This window comes from Mus musculus, chromosome 5 (assembly GCF_000001635.26).
Source record: "Mus musculus strain C57BL/6J chromosome 5, GRCm38.p6 C57BL/6J".
Taxonomy (NCBI): domain Eukaryota; kingdom Metazoa; phylum Chordata; class Mammalia; order Rodentia; family Muridae; genus Mus; species Mus musculus.
The window spans coordinates 92241668-92257653 of NC_000071.6; the positions used below are offsets into that span (position 1 = coordinate 92241668).

A 15986-nucleotide genomic window follows, 5' to 3' on the forward strand; every position below is an offset into this window, starting at 1 on the left:
GATGCAAATATCGTAAGGAAACCTCTGACTTTAAGACTGAAGCTGGGCATGGTGTTGTGCACTTGTAATCCCAGTACTTCAGAGGCATAGTGGCGAAGATCACAAGTTCGAGGTCAGCCTTGACTACACAGTGAGTTCTAGACCATCCCTACATTATATATATATATATATGATGTATATGTATGTATGTATGTATATGTATGTATATGATGTATATGTATATGTATGTATGTATATATATATTACAAATAACACACGTGACAGGCTGAGATGTCCAGAAGCAGAGAGTGAGCCAGGGAATGAACAGAGCTCTCGCCAACATCTGCCAAAAACCTTACCCTTTCCCTCTTTAGAACATTGAGTTTGGGTATACAGGGATGTGTAACTTGTCCCTGGCCACCGAATCACATGAAGCCACACCCTACCCTGATTGGCAGGACCTGAGTACAGAAATCTTGGACTCTGAGGCAAGGTAAGTCCTGAATGAGCCCCATATATACAGCCCTGTGCCGTGAACTTGGTTCTGTGTGTTGGGGAAGAGTGCACACAGAAGCCAACATTGTAAGCTAAATCGGGGTGGCCACCCTAACCCCTCTCTCTCTCTCTCTCTCTCTCTCTCTCTCTCTCTCTCTCCCCCCCTTAGTAATGGGCATACACCCTGGGATACCTGGGATAGAGACTGTATTTGCAAACTTTCCTTTCAGGTAAGTATAGCCATTTGAATAAATTCTTGTCAAGTAGGTAGGAAGAGAAACATTGAGTGCCACCCGCTGTCCATAAAAGAAAAGAATGTAACTTTCTTCTGTCCTTTTTAATTGGCTAAAATGTGGCCACGACTGGAACTCAAGCAGCCATCTTGGATCATGAGCATGGCGGCAGAGAATTCCAAGTTCTTAAGATGTTGCTCTAGAGATCCATTCACTCAAGGAAGGCGTAGGCATTAAACACAGCCATTTGAATCTCATGTCACCTCAGCCAAATGTGAGCATGGTTTCATAAGCCATGTGTGACACATTTGACATATTTACATTTAATCTCCACAATGCCAATAATAGAGTTTATTCATATCCCCATTGTACAAGTGATGTCTAAGGTCATACTAAGTTAGGTTGTCCAAGGTCACAAACTCTAAGCAACGGAACCAGGATTTTTATCCCTTTCCGTCTCACTTCTCAGGCCAGGCTTTGTCAACCCAGGAAACACTTTCCAACATGAATATGTCTGTGGCAAACACTATCATTCCCCCCAGATCTGTCTTCCAATTCTTTCTCACAGGTTGGCCAACCACATACACCCCATTTCCAGCACCCCTTTAAACGTATTCGCAGTCTGATGAGGCAGGTGAAAGTGGACACTCGGTGAGTTCTGGATTGTTTGGAAGGAGCAAGAACACTTGCCTTCCTCTTTCTCCCTAGTGTGCAGAACCTGGGCACAACAGCTCCTTTTCTTGGCAATACAGATCCAGGCTTGGAGGGGACAGCCTAGGTGATTCCCTAAACAATGTCACAACACTAAGTTGCCATGTCACCTGATAACTGACAACTGCAAGCCTCAAAGCCAGTCCTTATTCTAAAACCATGTGCTGTTGTGTATGTTCATAGCCATTGAATTCACTCAGAGCTGGGGCTGCTTGGTTTGCAGTAATAAGTTCCGTGATGTTGAAGCTTCAGGAAAGAGCCAAAACCTCTTCGATTTAACAGAGGTGGCCACAAGGGGCAGTTGGAGAGGGGATGCATGGGCTACCATAAAAAGTCAAGAGTCTAATATAAAAAGAATGCGAAGCCTTGGTTTTCCAGGTCTCTATTTCTAAAGTCGAATGGACAGTAGAAAGTTACTGTTCATCACCTATACTCCATTCTCTGTCTCTCCATCCCTCTACCAGCACACAGCACTGTTATAGATACCTGAAGGACAGACACAGTCTCTGGGTCCTTTCCATATCTCCTTAGTATCAACTTTGCATGTGGCAAGAGAGCACCCTCTGTGGGAAGCCAGTCCTTATTCTAAAACCATGTGCCGTTGCAGAGTGGTGCTGACTACTGCTGGCCACCATATATAAGTTTGGACAAACAACCAGTGTGTACATATGCAGTAAAGTTTTTTGCAAAGACACTGCCTGGCCCGGGCATAATAATGAGGCTTTGAGAGTATAACCAATCAGATGTGAGACATGCAAATGAGTATGATAATGAGGCTCTGTGAGGTACAGAGAGAGAGAGAGAGTAGCCAATCAGATGAGGAACATGCAAATTAGGCTTAGTGCATAACCAATCCAGGTGTGAGACACGCCTCTCTTAGGCCTATATAAGCAGCACCAGTTCTGGGCTACGGGTCTCTTCGCCTCTGCAATCAAGCTCTCCCAATAAACATGTGCAGAAGGATCCTGTTGCAGCGTCGTTCTTGCTGGCCAGTTGCTGAACACACATGGGTTGAACTTAGATAACGATGATTTGATGTGAATCATTTGGGAAGTAGGGGCTCTTTGGGAAATGGTGCTAAAGGGCAGTGATTGGAATTATCTAGATTGGGGCTGTAGAGATGGCTCAACAGTTAAGAACACTGACTGCTCTTACAAAGGTCCTGAGTTCAAATCCCAGCAACCACTTAGTAGCTCACAACCACTGGTCATGAGATCTGACACCCTTTTCTGGAGTGTCTGAAGACAGGCATAGTGTACTTACATATACATTAATAAATCCTTTAATGTATATCTAGATCAAGGATGGCAAAAACACAGCACTAGCTGCCACCCTCCTCTTGTGTGTCCATGGCAGACATTGCTAATGGATTACAGCACACTTGCTCCCTGAGGCCAGCTGGGAATCCTCAATCCTTTCCCCACATTCTCACCAGTCGGCATGCACAGTGACTTCTATTTCACATGGTCAGTGAAACTAGACAGAAGGTGAGGTTTGTATTAGCTCATGAATCAGTACCTTGTGCCTGTCTAGTTTAGCCAGAAGTTCCAGGTCTGTCTTGTCTGAGACTCCACCATGAAGAACAAGGACTTTCTCATCAACCAGAGTGGCCAACGGAAGCCAGCAGAAGACATCCTGAAGTGTCCTTAGGATTTTCTTCCCATGTATCTAAAAAACGACAAGCTATTCAGCTTCACCGAACTGTCTGAAGGGAGGGAGTGCCGGGCTTTGGAAGGGGCTCACCTTGTATTTATGCATCACTTCCTTGGTGAAGCCATATCTGGACACAGAGGCAAAGCACACATGAAGATGCATTTAGTGACAGATGTCGTGGAGCGGTCACATTTCATAAAAATGCTTATTCTAGTTTTGTGCCCTTAGAATATGTAGAAAGAGATAGAAAGGACCATCAAAAAGTTTACAATTTCTTTCTTGGGTAGAGAAATGATGAGACATTTAAATTCTATTCTTTCTGTTTATCTAGAATTGCTACTTCCTCTGTGTGGATCCTTATAGTTTACAAGCTAAAAATGTTGATAAGTAAAAATGTAATGTTCTTATCACAATAGTAAAATAACATGGAATTTAAAAATCTTTAAAAATATTATATACTGTGTATTCTTTCAGAAATTAGAAAACTTATGTTTTGACTTGTACTTGAACCCAGGCCCTTGTGCATTCTAGACAAGTACTCCACCACTGAACAACTTTAGCCCTAGGAAAACTCTGTTTAAAAGACATCTAAAGCAAGGAATGCTAGAGGAAGCACCCAACATCCCATGAGTCTGGGCTTGTACCGTAGGTTCACTAGATGGTCCTCATGGTTTCCTCTGTTAAGATGGAACTCCTTGGGGTATACCAACATGAAGGCAAAGAGAACCATCAGGACCTCTACAGAGTCCTTGCCTCGATCCACAAAGTCACCATTGAACACGTATGCTCTCTCTGGTGATGGTAGACCGTTCTTCCGACCGATGATGAGTTCACAAAGAAGCAGTCGGGGAGGGGAGAGAACATCAGGTTAAAGGCATCAGGCATCTGACTGCTAAGTCAGGAGCCACAGCCAATCCTGTGGTCTGTGGTTTCCTCTACACTGAAATATCAGCAAAAAGGGAAATGTTTTCTGTTGTCTTACATTTCCTTTCCAAAGACGCTGAAGTTAGGAGATGTTCAGTAAGCCTGGCATTTGATGTAGAGACACAACCATGTGGTGTGACCAAAGAATGCTGGGCTTGTGATATGGAAGCCGCTTTTAAGTTCCAGGTTCATAATGACAATAACAATAATAGTCGTATAACTGCCATGAACTCATGGGGATTAAATAAGGTAATCCCAGGCTGAGCCTGATAGCACACATCTTTAAACCCAGCACTTGGAAGATGGAGGTAGGAAGGATCAGGAGTTCAAAGCCAGTCTGGCTACATAGTGAGTTAGAAGTAGGCCATTCTCGTCTACATAAGACCTTATTTCAAAAAACATTTTAAAAAGGAGAATACATATGCATACACACACACGCATATGAATGATTTGGAAATATAGCATACATACGAAATAATACTGTACTAATAAAATATTGCGTACACACTTGTTATGTGTTCTACTTATAGGTAAAATGGATATAAACAAAGTTTGGATGCCTCCATAATAATCTTCTTTATTTGGAAAAAATAGAAAATCAATTGCTAAATAATGGTTCCTGCTGCTTATCAAACTGACATTTAGATTTGCCTAAAATTTACAAAAATAAACCAGACTAGAAAGCAAAGCTGACTCTAGATCAGGTATTATTGTGGAGACACACATGTAGAAACCCAAGCAATCGGTCATGGAGAGACGGCTCAGCAGTTAAAAGCACTGACTGCTCTCTTGCAGACAACACAGGTTTGATTCCCAACACCCACGTGGAGGCTCATCACCATCTGTAACTCTAGCTCTAAGGGGTCCACGCCTCTTCTGGCTTCCATGCACTGTGTATATGTGGTATACAAAAATACATGCAGGAAAACAAAACAAAATATAAGATAAAATTACGTCTTTTTTGTAAGTCTAAGCAACGGTTAGGTATTTGGGCAATGGAGGGTATATCTTATATCTGAACTTTTAAATTAAGCCTCAGAGCAGGAAAGTAACTTAAATTGGATGCTCTTACCTTATAAAATATAAATATTAAATCATCCAACTGGCCATGTAGATCTCCTAACAGAGAAAAGGATATTAGTTCATACTGACTCATAGTTTAACAAGAAAAATAGTGTCTGGAAAAATGGGACAAGGCTAGAAAGCAACAGTTACTAATTTAGGGAGAATCACTTTGATCTCCTTCTACTTTATTGCAGATGTAGTTAGTACTGAAAAGCAGAAAACACTGTTTTTGTTTTGTTTTGTTTTGTTTATGATTATCACAGTTAATTTGCTACTCTGTTACTTCAGCAAAGACCAGGCAATATAATACAGGGCAGTAATGGGAAGAGAGCTGGGGAGTTCACCCCACCTAAGTTAGAAGTTGTCACTCACTGTGGACCAGTGCTGGGAGACTGTTCAAGAGAAGTTACAAAATCTAACAAGAAATCTCCTCTTTGGGCATTGAAAGGATGATTTCTAAGTTTCAGGTGCTTACAGGGTGAGCGAGGCACATCCGCTGGGCCAGTTCCCACCCCCTCCTCATGTTCGTCTCCCTCAGCTGGGGAGTGGGCTTCTGTCCACACGGATGCTACTGAGCAAACGCAGAAGGCTGGCCACTATGATTCTCTACATGACAGGCATGTGTGTGGATGGAGATAAACACTCTGTAAGCCTTGAAATTTGCTGAAGTACCAAGAAATAAAATGTCAAAAGGCTGGGGTTTCTTTGTTTGTGTGTGTGTGTGTGTGTGTGTGTGTGTGTGTGTGTGTGTTGTTGTTGTTGTTGTTGTTGTTGTTGTTATTGACTGTTGTGGTGATTCTGTTCTCAGTACAGAATGTGTGAACTTGCAGTCACTATGAACTGCTTCTCTGAACCATGTCTCCTTTAAGTAAATGTGTGACGAATATGGAAACAGTCTGCTGAAAGGGAGCCGATGTGACCTGCTAATAGCCAGCACATCTTCCCCCCTGGCTCAGTTCCTGGCCCCTTTCTATGGCAGGATTTTCCGATTTGTATCTGCCCAGGGAAGGCAGCTCCAGCCAGCACCTACCACACACTGTGACCTCCTCGCTGTAGCAGGTGGAGACTCGGTTGATGTTGGGCAGCTGGGCCAGGTGTTTTCTGGTCTCGTACAGAAGATTCAAGACGTATCGAGCATGGAGCTGCTACCAGGAGGAAGGGGTGGGATGCCATAAATTAACACGGATGACCCCACTTTTGCTGGCAAACGTCCAGCCACCCCATACCCCAGAAGGAACCCAGTAAACTATAGATCCTCTTCTCGCAACTCTGCTTTCACCTGACTTTTCTTCCCTCCTCTTTGAGCTACACCTCCTCTTTCCTGGCTAATCTATAGAATTTTTCTTTGCCCTTAGGAAGTGCATAACTGCACTAGTAGCAATGTATGAACTGATGGTGTGGACCAAACCTGCCATTACCAAGAAACAGCATCCTAACCCCTACCCCTCTGCTTTCTTCTTGTCAGAGAGTGGAGGGGCCATGATCTACGCACCTCACAGAACTGAACAAGTTCTCACCAGCTCTGCATTGGCCATTGGGGGGTGGGGGGTGGGGGGGAAGCCAAGACAGTGTTTTGTTTAGACCATTGTCTCCCCTCCGCTTCTCTTCTACGCTCACCAGCATGCCAGTCTCAACTTGGCGAGCACTATATTTTTATTATTAGTCCAGACAGATTCTCAAAATGAACTCCCGACTGTCCTGGAACTCACTGTCTAGACTCAGCTAACCTTGAACTCAGAGCAATCTGCCTGCCTCTGCTTCTCAAATACTGAAATTAAAGATGTGCACCACTAGGGTCTGATACCTAGTGACTGTTTTAAAGAGCAAGCTGGAGTATCATCCCTGTGTTTCTGCCCCAGCAGCTCTTACTTTCCCCCTGGATTCCAGTTTACTGATCACAGCGGTCTTTCTGAGGTCCCTGGACAGTCCACAGAGTCCCTGTCTCAGTGCCTTTGTACTCAGCCTTTTATCTCGAGCACTCTGTTCCCAGATATCTCAGGTGTATCTCGAAGCACCCTGACCTCTGCTCCGACATCTCCCATTGCTCAGACTGCCTCCTTTCCTGCCCTCTTCCGTAGCTCTCATCACTTTCTGTGCTACCGCATACTGACCTTTAGTTTATTACTTCCTGCACCACTACTAACACGTCAGCTGCTCAAGGGCAGCTACATCCCCGTGCCCAGATCCGTGTGAGCCTCCCAGCCTTCCTCACTAGCTACCTGCAGGCTGAACGAACAAAACCACAAAGGTTCCGCTCTTAGAAGCTGGCTGCTGGGATCACAGGAGCCTGGCTACATTTCCAGGCTGGTTTGGCCTACCTTTACTCATAAATACAAGTTTGTAGGGACCCAGGTCCCCACTTAAGCTTACTTGTCGCAGCCTGAAAGCTTCCACCAGGGCAGTGGCATGGTCAGGAAGAAGGGGGAAGGAGAGGCGTGGCCCCGTGTAGCTGTCTGGCACCTCTATGGATTCAAAATCTCCACCCTCCTCTGTCTCCACGTCCTGGGCGAATCTCTCTTCGGTGAACATGCGGTTCAGGAAATCTCCTAGTTCAGACACAAAGGGCGAAGGCAGGCCAGCTTAGGAACCAACCTTGAGGGACCGTCAATGCTGTGCGACCCTGCCAGTCCGGCACTGGCTCCAGCCCAGAATAGGACAGAGAAACTGAAGTCAGGTGATTAGGGGGTGCAGGAGGAAGGTTATGTTTCTGTGCTTGTACAGTCATTAGTTGGTCTACATTTATTTTTTTAAAAATCACCAGAAATGGGAGATGGAGAGATTACGTCTCTGCTGTTAGGAGTGCTGGCAGCTCGTCCAAAAGACCTGAGTCAGATTCCTAGCACCCACATCTGGCATCTCACAGTGATCTCTAAATCCAGCTCCTGGGGACCTAACACCCTCTTCTGGCCTCCTCAGACACCGGCGTTCACAAGGGCACACACACACACTTTTACACGTGATTTAAAATAAATATTCTTTTAAAAATCAAAAGATCGGTCAGAGGACATCCCGACATGCAGAGTTGAGCAGGGCAAAGCCAATGAGGAAAGGATTCTAGGCCATTCACCTTGCTCAGTGGGTACAGAAGAGGCTCGCACCAATGTGGTAGCCTTCTCCAGCTACCAGGCTCTAAAGGCCAAGGGTTTCCCTCCCGGACCGCGGAGGATCATGGGTAGCAGAACCAGAAAGGCTGCGGAGTCAACCACCCTTGTATCCGTCTCTGTAGGATGCCTTCAACCAGGAACTGGTGCCTGGAGGTTCATTCTTCAGTATTTCGCAGGCCCCCTGAACTAGCCTTCGATCCCGTTTTCCGCATCTCTCTCCACCTCCTCCATTTCTCTCCACTCCTTTCTTCCTCCTGAGCCTAAACACTTATCTCCAGGGATGTTTGTTTATAGGAGAGCCCAGGCTAAAAGTTTACTCGGTCATTCGTTTGCCAACTTTCCTACACAATCCCAAGCTCTAGGCAGAAAGAGTCCCAGTTACACTCCCGTGGTGACCCTACCACACCGACACTACGGTATTAAGCCAAGACGGCGTAGCATGACAACTCCTACTCACTCTCATGGTGGCTGCTGGGAGTGAAATGGTCCACAAGGTAGCTGAAGAATTCATGGAGCTGTGGAAGAACCAGACGAGGCTAGCTTTAAAAAACGAAGGAAAGAGAATCCGGGAGTGGTGCCATCAGCTGCACCTTCCCACACCAGGACTGCTGTCCTCCCACTTCCTGCGGCCACCGCCACATACCTTGACCTGGTCTTGCTGTCCAGCATACTCTATAGACTGGAAGATGTTCCAGGTACATCGCCTCCTCATCTCTAGGCGGGCCATGTAGCGCCGGTACCATCTCTGGATCAGGGCCGCTGCCTTGAAGGCTGTAACACAGATGAGGATGCGAACCTGTGAGCTGGGACTCCCAAGATGGGGCTGGAAGCACGAGAGGTAGGTTTGTGTGTGTGTGTGTGTGTGTGTGTGTGTGTGTGTGTGTGCGCGCGCGCGCGCGCACGTGCTGTATGTGATATTTCTACAATGTGACAGTAAGATGAATTTCAAGAGATTGGGTTCCTCTGAATTGTCCTGCCAAACTGTGGCATCAACGAATCAGCTTACACCTCAGCATCTTCATCTGGACAAGGAATTAGACTCAGTGGAGAACAGGTACTCTTTTTATGCCACACAACAAGTGATGAGTGTTTCCTACAACCCAGCCTTGTATATGTCACTGTGCTGGCTAGGTTTTTTGTTTGTTTGTTTGTTTGTTTTTAGAATTATTTATTTATTTTATGTATATGAGTACAGTGTAGCTGTCTCCAGACACACCAGAAGAGGGTGTCAGATCCCATTACAGATGGTTGTGAGCCACCATGTAGTTGCTGGAAATTGAACTCAGGACCTCTGGAAGAGCCGTCAGTGCTCTTAACCTCTGAGCCATCTCTCTAGCCTGTCCTGGCTAGTTTTATGTCAACTTGACACAAGCTAGAGTCATCAGAGAAAAAGGAGCCTCAATGGAGAAAATGCCTCTGTTAAGATCTAGCTGTAGCAAGCCTGAAGGGGGTTTTCTTAGTAATTGACGGGGAAGGCTCAGCCCATTGTAGGTGGGGCCATCCCTGAGCCAGCCATGTTAGCAAGTAAGCTATGTTCCTCCATGGCCTCTGCATCGGCTCCTGCCTCCAGGTTCCTGCCCTGCCTGAGTTCCCGTCTTGACTTCCTTTGATGATGAACTGTGATGTGGAAGCACAAGCACAAGCTGAATGAATACCGCCCCCCCCCCCGCCACCTCCCCCCCAACCCCCGTTGGGTTTCTTTGACCATGGTGTTTTCATCACACACAAGAGGAACCCTAATGTCGACAACGTTCTCATTTTAAGAATTACATTGAGGGCTGTGGTGGCACACGTTTTTAATCCCAGTACTTGGAAGGCAAAGGCAAGCAGATCTCTGTGAGTTCGAGGACAGCCTAGTCTACATAGTGAGTTCCAGGGCCACATAATGAGACCCTATCAATAATTAATAATAATAGTTATTATTATAATAATACATTTGTTCTGTAAGGGACTTGGTTGCATCTATGCAAAAGTAACTAATAGAGATGATGTTAGTAGCTCTAAAAATTAATTTCATTGTACTCTTCAATTCTTTTTTCACAGAAGCCAGGAGAGTGTTCTGAAGAGATAAAAATACTGTTTTAGAATTCCTTATTCTGAATTCTTTCATCCTTCATGCCTTTGGAATAAAGTTTAGAATCCTACAGGAGGTTACTGGATGTAGCGGTACACGACCGCAATACCAGCATCTGAGAGGCAGAGGTAAGAGAGTTGTGGCAGGTTTGGTTCATAGCAAGCTGCTGGCACCAGAGATCCACAGCGAGTCTCTGCTTTAAAAGACTCCATACAAGGGGCTGGAGAGACTGAGCTGTGGTTAAGAGCACTAGTTGCTCAAACAGAGGTTGCTGAGTTCAATTCTCAGCAACCACATAGTGGCTCATACCCATCCATACTGGGATCTGACGCCCTCTTCTGGCATACGTGCATACGTGCAGATAGAGTACTCATAGGCATTAAATAAATAAATAAATCCCAAACAAACAAAATCCTGTAAGGTTTGGCTTCTGCCAACCTCCACAGCTCCACTCCTTCGATTCTCCACTTCGTTCTCTTCAGACCTATGAGTCCCATTCCCTTTGAGGGTCAAAAGTCCTAGGGCTGGGGCTGGAGAGATGGCTCAGTGGTTAAGAGCACTGACTGCTCTTCTGAAGGTCCTGAGTTCAAATCCCAGCAACCACATGGTGGCTGACAACCATCCGTAATGAGATCTGATGCCCTCTTCTGGTGCGTCTGAAGACAGCTACACTGTACTTACATATAACAATAAATAAATCTTAAAAAAAAAAAGTCCTAAGAAAACACAGATATTTATATTACAATTCACAACAGCAGCAAAATTATAGCATGAAGTAGCAACGGAATACTGTTATGGTTGTGGGTGGCCACACTCTGAGGAACGGCATTAAAGGGTCGCAGCAGAGGTTGAGAACAGCTGGTCTACCCCACTCCACGAGAGGGCGTTAGTTCTTCCTCCCTGCTGACACTGGCACGGTGGACCCTTTACACAGAATCTTTCGCTTCCCTCTTTATCCAACATCATTTTTATCCTCTTGTGTGCAGACTGGATAAAGAGACAACAGCGACTGCTGGGAATAATTTATCAACTCAGATGGTCTACTGAGCACTGTGGTAGTCACTGCCAAGGTGCAGCCCAGTTCTAAGAGGCGGCTTGAGAGCAACTGAACGGCTTTCTACTTCCATCCTAAGAGGCCCCGCCCTACGCAGCAAGGGCTTTGGGTACCAATGCTAGCGCTGAAGCAGAAAAGCTCATACCTTTCTCAGCGTTCTGAAACGCAAAGTGGTGCTGGGTGGATGAGCTGCTTCCCATGGCTGAGGGACAGCGCTCCTGCAGGACATGGACGGCAGTGGCGGATCCCGATCCGAGGGAACGGAGGGGTTTGCTGACAAGAGGAAGGGGTGTTGTCAGCGGGAGGTTCACACACAGCATCAGTTCAGGGGGAGCAACTGTCTGTGAGCCCCCACGGGATCACCCCCCCCTCTCTGTTTATCCCCTGAGAATTCCCTCCTGTGCTGTCCCGTCTCCCTCCGAGCGGATGCTCTTTTAGTCTGTGTGGACTAGAAACACACCTATAGTTTTTGTGGCTTCAAAGCTGCTTTTCATAATCTCTGCCATGCTTAAGCTGCTAGCAAACCACTGCTCTCCTTCCTGCTTTTCAGGAGAGCAGGTGGCATGCTCTCTTCTTAGATACTATTTGTTTTATGGTGCTGGGATTAAACTTGGGGTCTGGGGTGTATTAGACAAATGCTCTACTGCTGGACCACATCCACAGGCCCTTTTTTACTTTGCTTGGAGACAGGATTGCTAACCTCAAACTCACTGTGTAACTGAGGATAGCCTTGAACCTCTGACCATCCTGTCTCTACTATCTGAGTGCTGATGGCAGACAGGCATGCACCATTGATGTCTGTTTACGTTTTGTTGGGATCAAACTCGGGGCCTTAGTCATGCTAGTCTGGTTCTCTACCAACTGAGCTACATCCTAAACCTCTTTTCATGATCATTTTCAAAACGCTAACTATCCCAGGCTGGCCTCAAACTTGTGACCTTCTTGTGTCAGTCTCTGAAATAGCTGGGATTACAGGTCTGTGCCACCCATACCTGACTTCTTAGATGCTCCCAGAAATACAATTTTCATCCTTGTTATTGATCAAAACATTTCATGCTAATGTCTCCAATAACTTCACCTTTTCAGTCAGTACCTTGCCAGAACGGCAAAGCCGTCTGGTTTTGCAGGTCCCACCTGAATTACAGTTCTGCCTTGGGGTCCCAGATGCTGGCCAGTTGTGTTTGCTCCCGCCTCTCTAGGTTCTCTTGAGGTTGTTTCTCCCTATCTTTGAAATGCCAGTGTGTGCATGTGTGTGTACATGTGTGTGTGTGTGCATGCATTCTTCATTCACACACACACACAAGCACACCACACATACACCATATGCACACACCATATACAAACACAGACACCACACACACATAACACACACACAGACACCATATACACCATATATACCATAGACACCACCCATACACACCACACTCACACCACACATACAATACACCACACACACACAAGCACACCACACATACCACACACATACACCATATGCACACACCATATACAAACACAGACACCACACACACATAACAAACACACAGACACCATATACACCATATACACCATACACACCATACACACCACACACACACCACACATGCAATACACCACACACACACACACACACACCCCACACTTCTGGAAAATGAGGTTGAAGGAGCCGCACAGAACTGAACTGGCTCCTCCCACAGTGACTGATAGCTGCCACGCCGGAGGTTGCTGTGACCCAGTCTTTGTAAGTCATAAGTCACGGTGACTTCCACATTATGCCACTCTGTGAGGGAGGTTCCCGTCCCTCTGGAACTTGACAAGTCAGCCAGACCTTACCACGTTCTTTTCAATCTATTGCTCTGTTCACTAGCAGCCTAATTGGTGGAGGGAAAGTAGGTTATCAGGACTTGAAATCCAGAAAACACGAGTGCAGCCTCTCCAAGAGAGGCTTTCTCTGACTGACCTCCATCCCCAAACCAAACGGAAGCAGGAGGGAAAGACAGAGAGAATGACAGTGATGGGCAGAAGTAGGTGTGGGGCAGGTGACAAGAAAATGGCCTGTGGTCCTGGGGCCTGGCTTGCCTGTCCTTCTGATTGGGTCATGAAACTTCCAGCGTCTTTGGTCCGCAGCTGCCTAGTTAGGTACTCTGTGCTTTCCACAGACCTCTCACAAAAGGTGTTGGAGGCAACTGAGAAGCTATCCTTACTCAGGCCAAAACCATACATGAATTCCTACAGAGATCAAGGGTAAATAAACTGCTTATGTAAAACCAAAGCGACCTGTAACCTTGAACACGCCCTGAACGGTGCCTCTTACAAACCCACCTTATAACTTTGTTTACTAAGAAAAAGTCTTCAAAATTTTGTCTTGTTACAATACTCTTTGGGCAGTACTGAAAAAGTAGTTGAAAAGTGTGTGGTGCGTTTAGTGGACCAGGGTTCAATTCCTGGCACCCCTCTCCGCCCCGTAGTGGCATACAACCATTTATAACTCCAGTGTCAGGGAACCCAACACCCTTTCTGATCTTCACGGGCACCAGACATGCACAAACATTTATATATGTAAAGTAAAAGTGTGTGCGTGTGTGTGTGTGTGTGTGTGTGTGTGTGTGTGTGTGTGTGTGTGTGTGTCTGTCTATCTGTCTGTCTGTCTGTCTGTCATTTGTCCTGGGTCTTAGCAACCCTTAGAGAGATCACTTGAAAACTACTAAAATCCTATATAAACCTGCTGTAAAGACACTTAAGTTTGACTCTCATCCACAAGGCTACAGCCATGCATGGGAGTGTCTCACTGTTTCCCCAAAGTGCCTCTCTCTATTAACCCCTGGGCCTAATATCCACATTAGAAATGTACTTAATATGCAACTCTGCTTATACTGGTTTTCATTCATGGAAGCCACACATCCTAGGTTTGCCTGGATGGAGGTCCCTAGGGCCCAGGGAACCCTTGAGGATGCTCCAGGAGACCGAGGCAGCTATGTTTCCCTCTCTGTTGCCCGCAACGAACTTTTCCCTCCCATATTAAGTTCACTGGCTGACTTCATGGTCTCATCCATTTCTGTCTCACGGGCTGGGAAGTCTGGGCTTACCTTCCAGGAGCTTAGCTGACTCTGAGACACGAGGAGGCAGGCACCTAACCCATGTGTCTGATCACCATCTTTCTTCACGGTTGGTGGATGGAACTGCCTGATGGGGTCAGGTCTAACCTTTGTCTGATGTTGTCTTCTCAGGGAGCAGGATGACACCGACTACCCTGGCAATGCATTTCAAGTGCCATGTGACAATCACAATGTCCACCTTCAAGCCGTGGGCAGCAACACCCTGGGTCAAAGGAGGCCCGGGGACTGGAGGCAAGTCTGCAGAGTGTGGCATGTCACTTCTCGTTGGGGGTGGAGGACCCCCCACCCCCACCCCGCTCCAGTCCTAAATCTTCTTACTCTTGTGGATTAGGAGGCGTGTTCCCCAAGCCAGCCTGATGAGCCTGAGCTCCTTAACCCAGAAACAAGAGAGTGCTGACCCCACAGAGACCAGCTGCAGGGCGCCAGATGCTGGAGCTGTTCCACAAGAGTCACAAAGGGTGCTTCCTGCAGCCCACAGGGAGGCTCCTTCTGTTTGCAAAACTTGATTGAGAGATCATGTCTTTCCCAGGGACAGAATCCCTTCAGAGTGTATACCCAGTTCCCTTTCCTACATCCAGTAGGAAATATAAATAATAAACTATATGTAAAAGCAGAAGCTCACAGTTTCAGGGTAAGCAGGCAGAACACAGTACTCGATGCCTTGCAGATTTTTTTATTCTCCCTGACAGCGTATTGTAGTGAGAATTTTGTAATTCCGCTTTCTTTTTAAAACGCAGCAATATTATATGGATAAGTTTTTGTTTCCACCCTAGATGTTGGTGTTTTGTTTTGTTTTGTCTAGGCTCCGCCCCACAGTTACCTGGCAACAGCCAGGTGTGCCTGGCTCACTATAAAAGGGGCTGCTTGCCTCCTCTTCTCTCTCTTGCTCTCCTGCTCTTGTTCCCTCTCCTTACCCGACTTCTCCCCATTCCCCTTCCCTTCCCCCTCTCTCTCCACATGCTCATGGCTGGCCTATACTCCTCTATTCTCTCTCTCTCTCTCTCTCTCTCTCTCTCTCTCTCTCTCTCTCTCTCTCTCTCTCTCTGCCTTTCTCTGTCCTGCACAGGAGCCCCCTGCCCCCACACCTGACTACACCTCCACCAAACACATTCCTCCTCTCCTTATCTTTTTATAAAACACCAGATGTTAGGATACAGGGCTGCTTTGTAGCAGACGACTATGATTTGCCTCATGCCCTAGCAGAAGCAGATTTTCTGTGACTGTGTGATGTTTGGAATTCTGGGGACTTTTTAGAGGATATATAAATGCTAGAGCCCGGAAAGGTGGGTTGTTGGTTGACTGCTTGGTTGTGGCTTGTTAAGTAGAAACAACAAGAAGAAATTAGATATTCTGACAGCAAAGGTCAAACTTGCCCCAAGGGACTTGACATCTGTAATCAGCAGGAAGTAGTCTAGTGATAACATCACCCCTTTCCCCTCTATCCTTTTCTCTCTCCTATCTAGTCTTTAGGGAGTTGAATGGTGGAAGAAAAAAGAACCCACAAAGTAGCCAAAGTGCAGCTGAAAGATCCCGGAGGGGAGTCCCTCTTGGGGAGGCGTGCACCCAGTAGGACACTCAGAC

General features: G+C 46.3%; 1 protein-coding gene across 2 annotated transcripts in view; it reads right to left on the bottom strand.

Moving 5' to 3' along the window:
- Ppef2 (protein phosphatase, EF hand calcium-binding domain 2) overlaps window positions 1-14611 on the bottom strand; it is a 29600-nt gene extending 14989 nt beyond the window's left edge. Inside the window, exons 1-10 of one of the 2 annotated variants that reach the window (NM_011148.4) lie at window positions 14376-14611; window positions 11438-11565; window positions 8808-8935; window positions 8622-8679; window positions 7431-7606; window positions 6091-6205; window positions 5068-5114; window positions 3716-3882; window positions 3162-3198; window positions 2937-3086 (exon numbers count right to left, since the gene is read on the bottom strand). In NM_011148.4, coding sequence (NP_035278.1) covers window positions 2937-3086; window positions 3162-3198; window positions 3716-3882; window positions 5068-5114; window positions 6091-6205; window positions 7431-7606; window positions 8622-8679; window positions 8808-8935; window positions 11438-11492 — 933 coding nt within the window. In that variant the 5' untranslated portion in view covers window positions 11493-11565; window positions 14376-14611. Of the gene's footprint in view, window positions 1-2936; window positions 3087-3161; window positions 3199-3715; window positions 3883-5067; window positions 5115-6090; window positions 6206-7430; window positions 7607-8621; window positions 8680-8807; window positions 8936-11437; window positions 12605-14375 lie in introns of those variants that run through there. The other variant, XM_030254206.1, reaches the window with a different exon arrangement.
- Between the last annotated feature and the right edge of the window lie 1375 nt (window positions 14612-15986).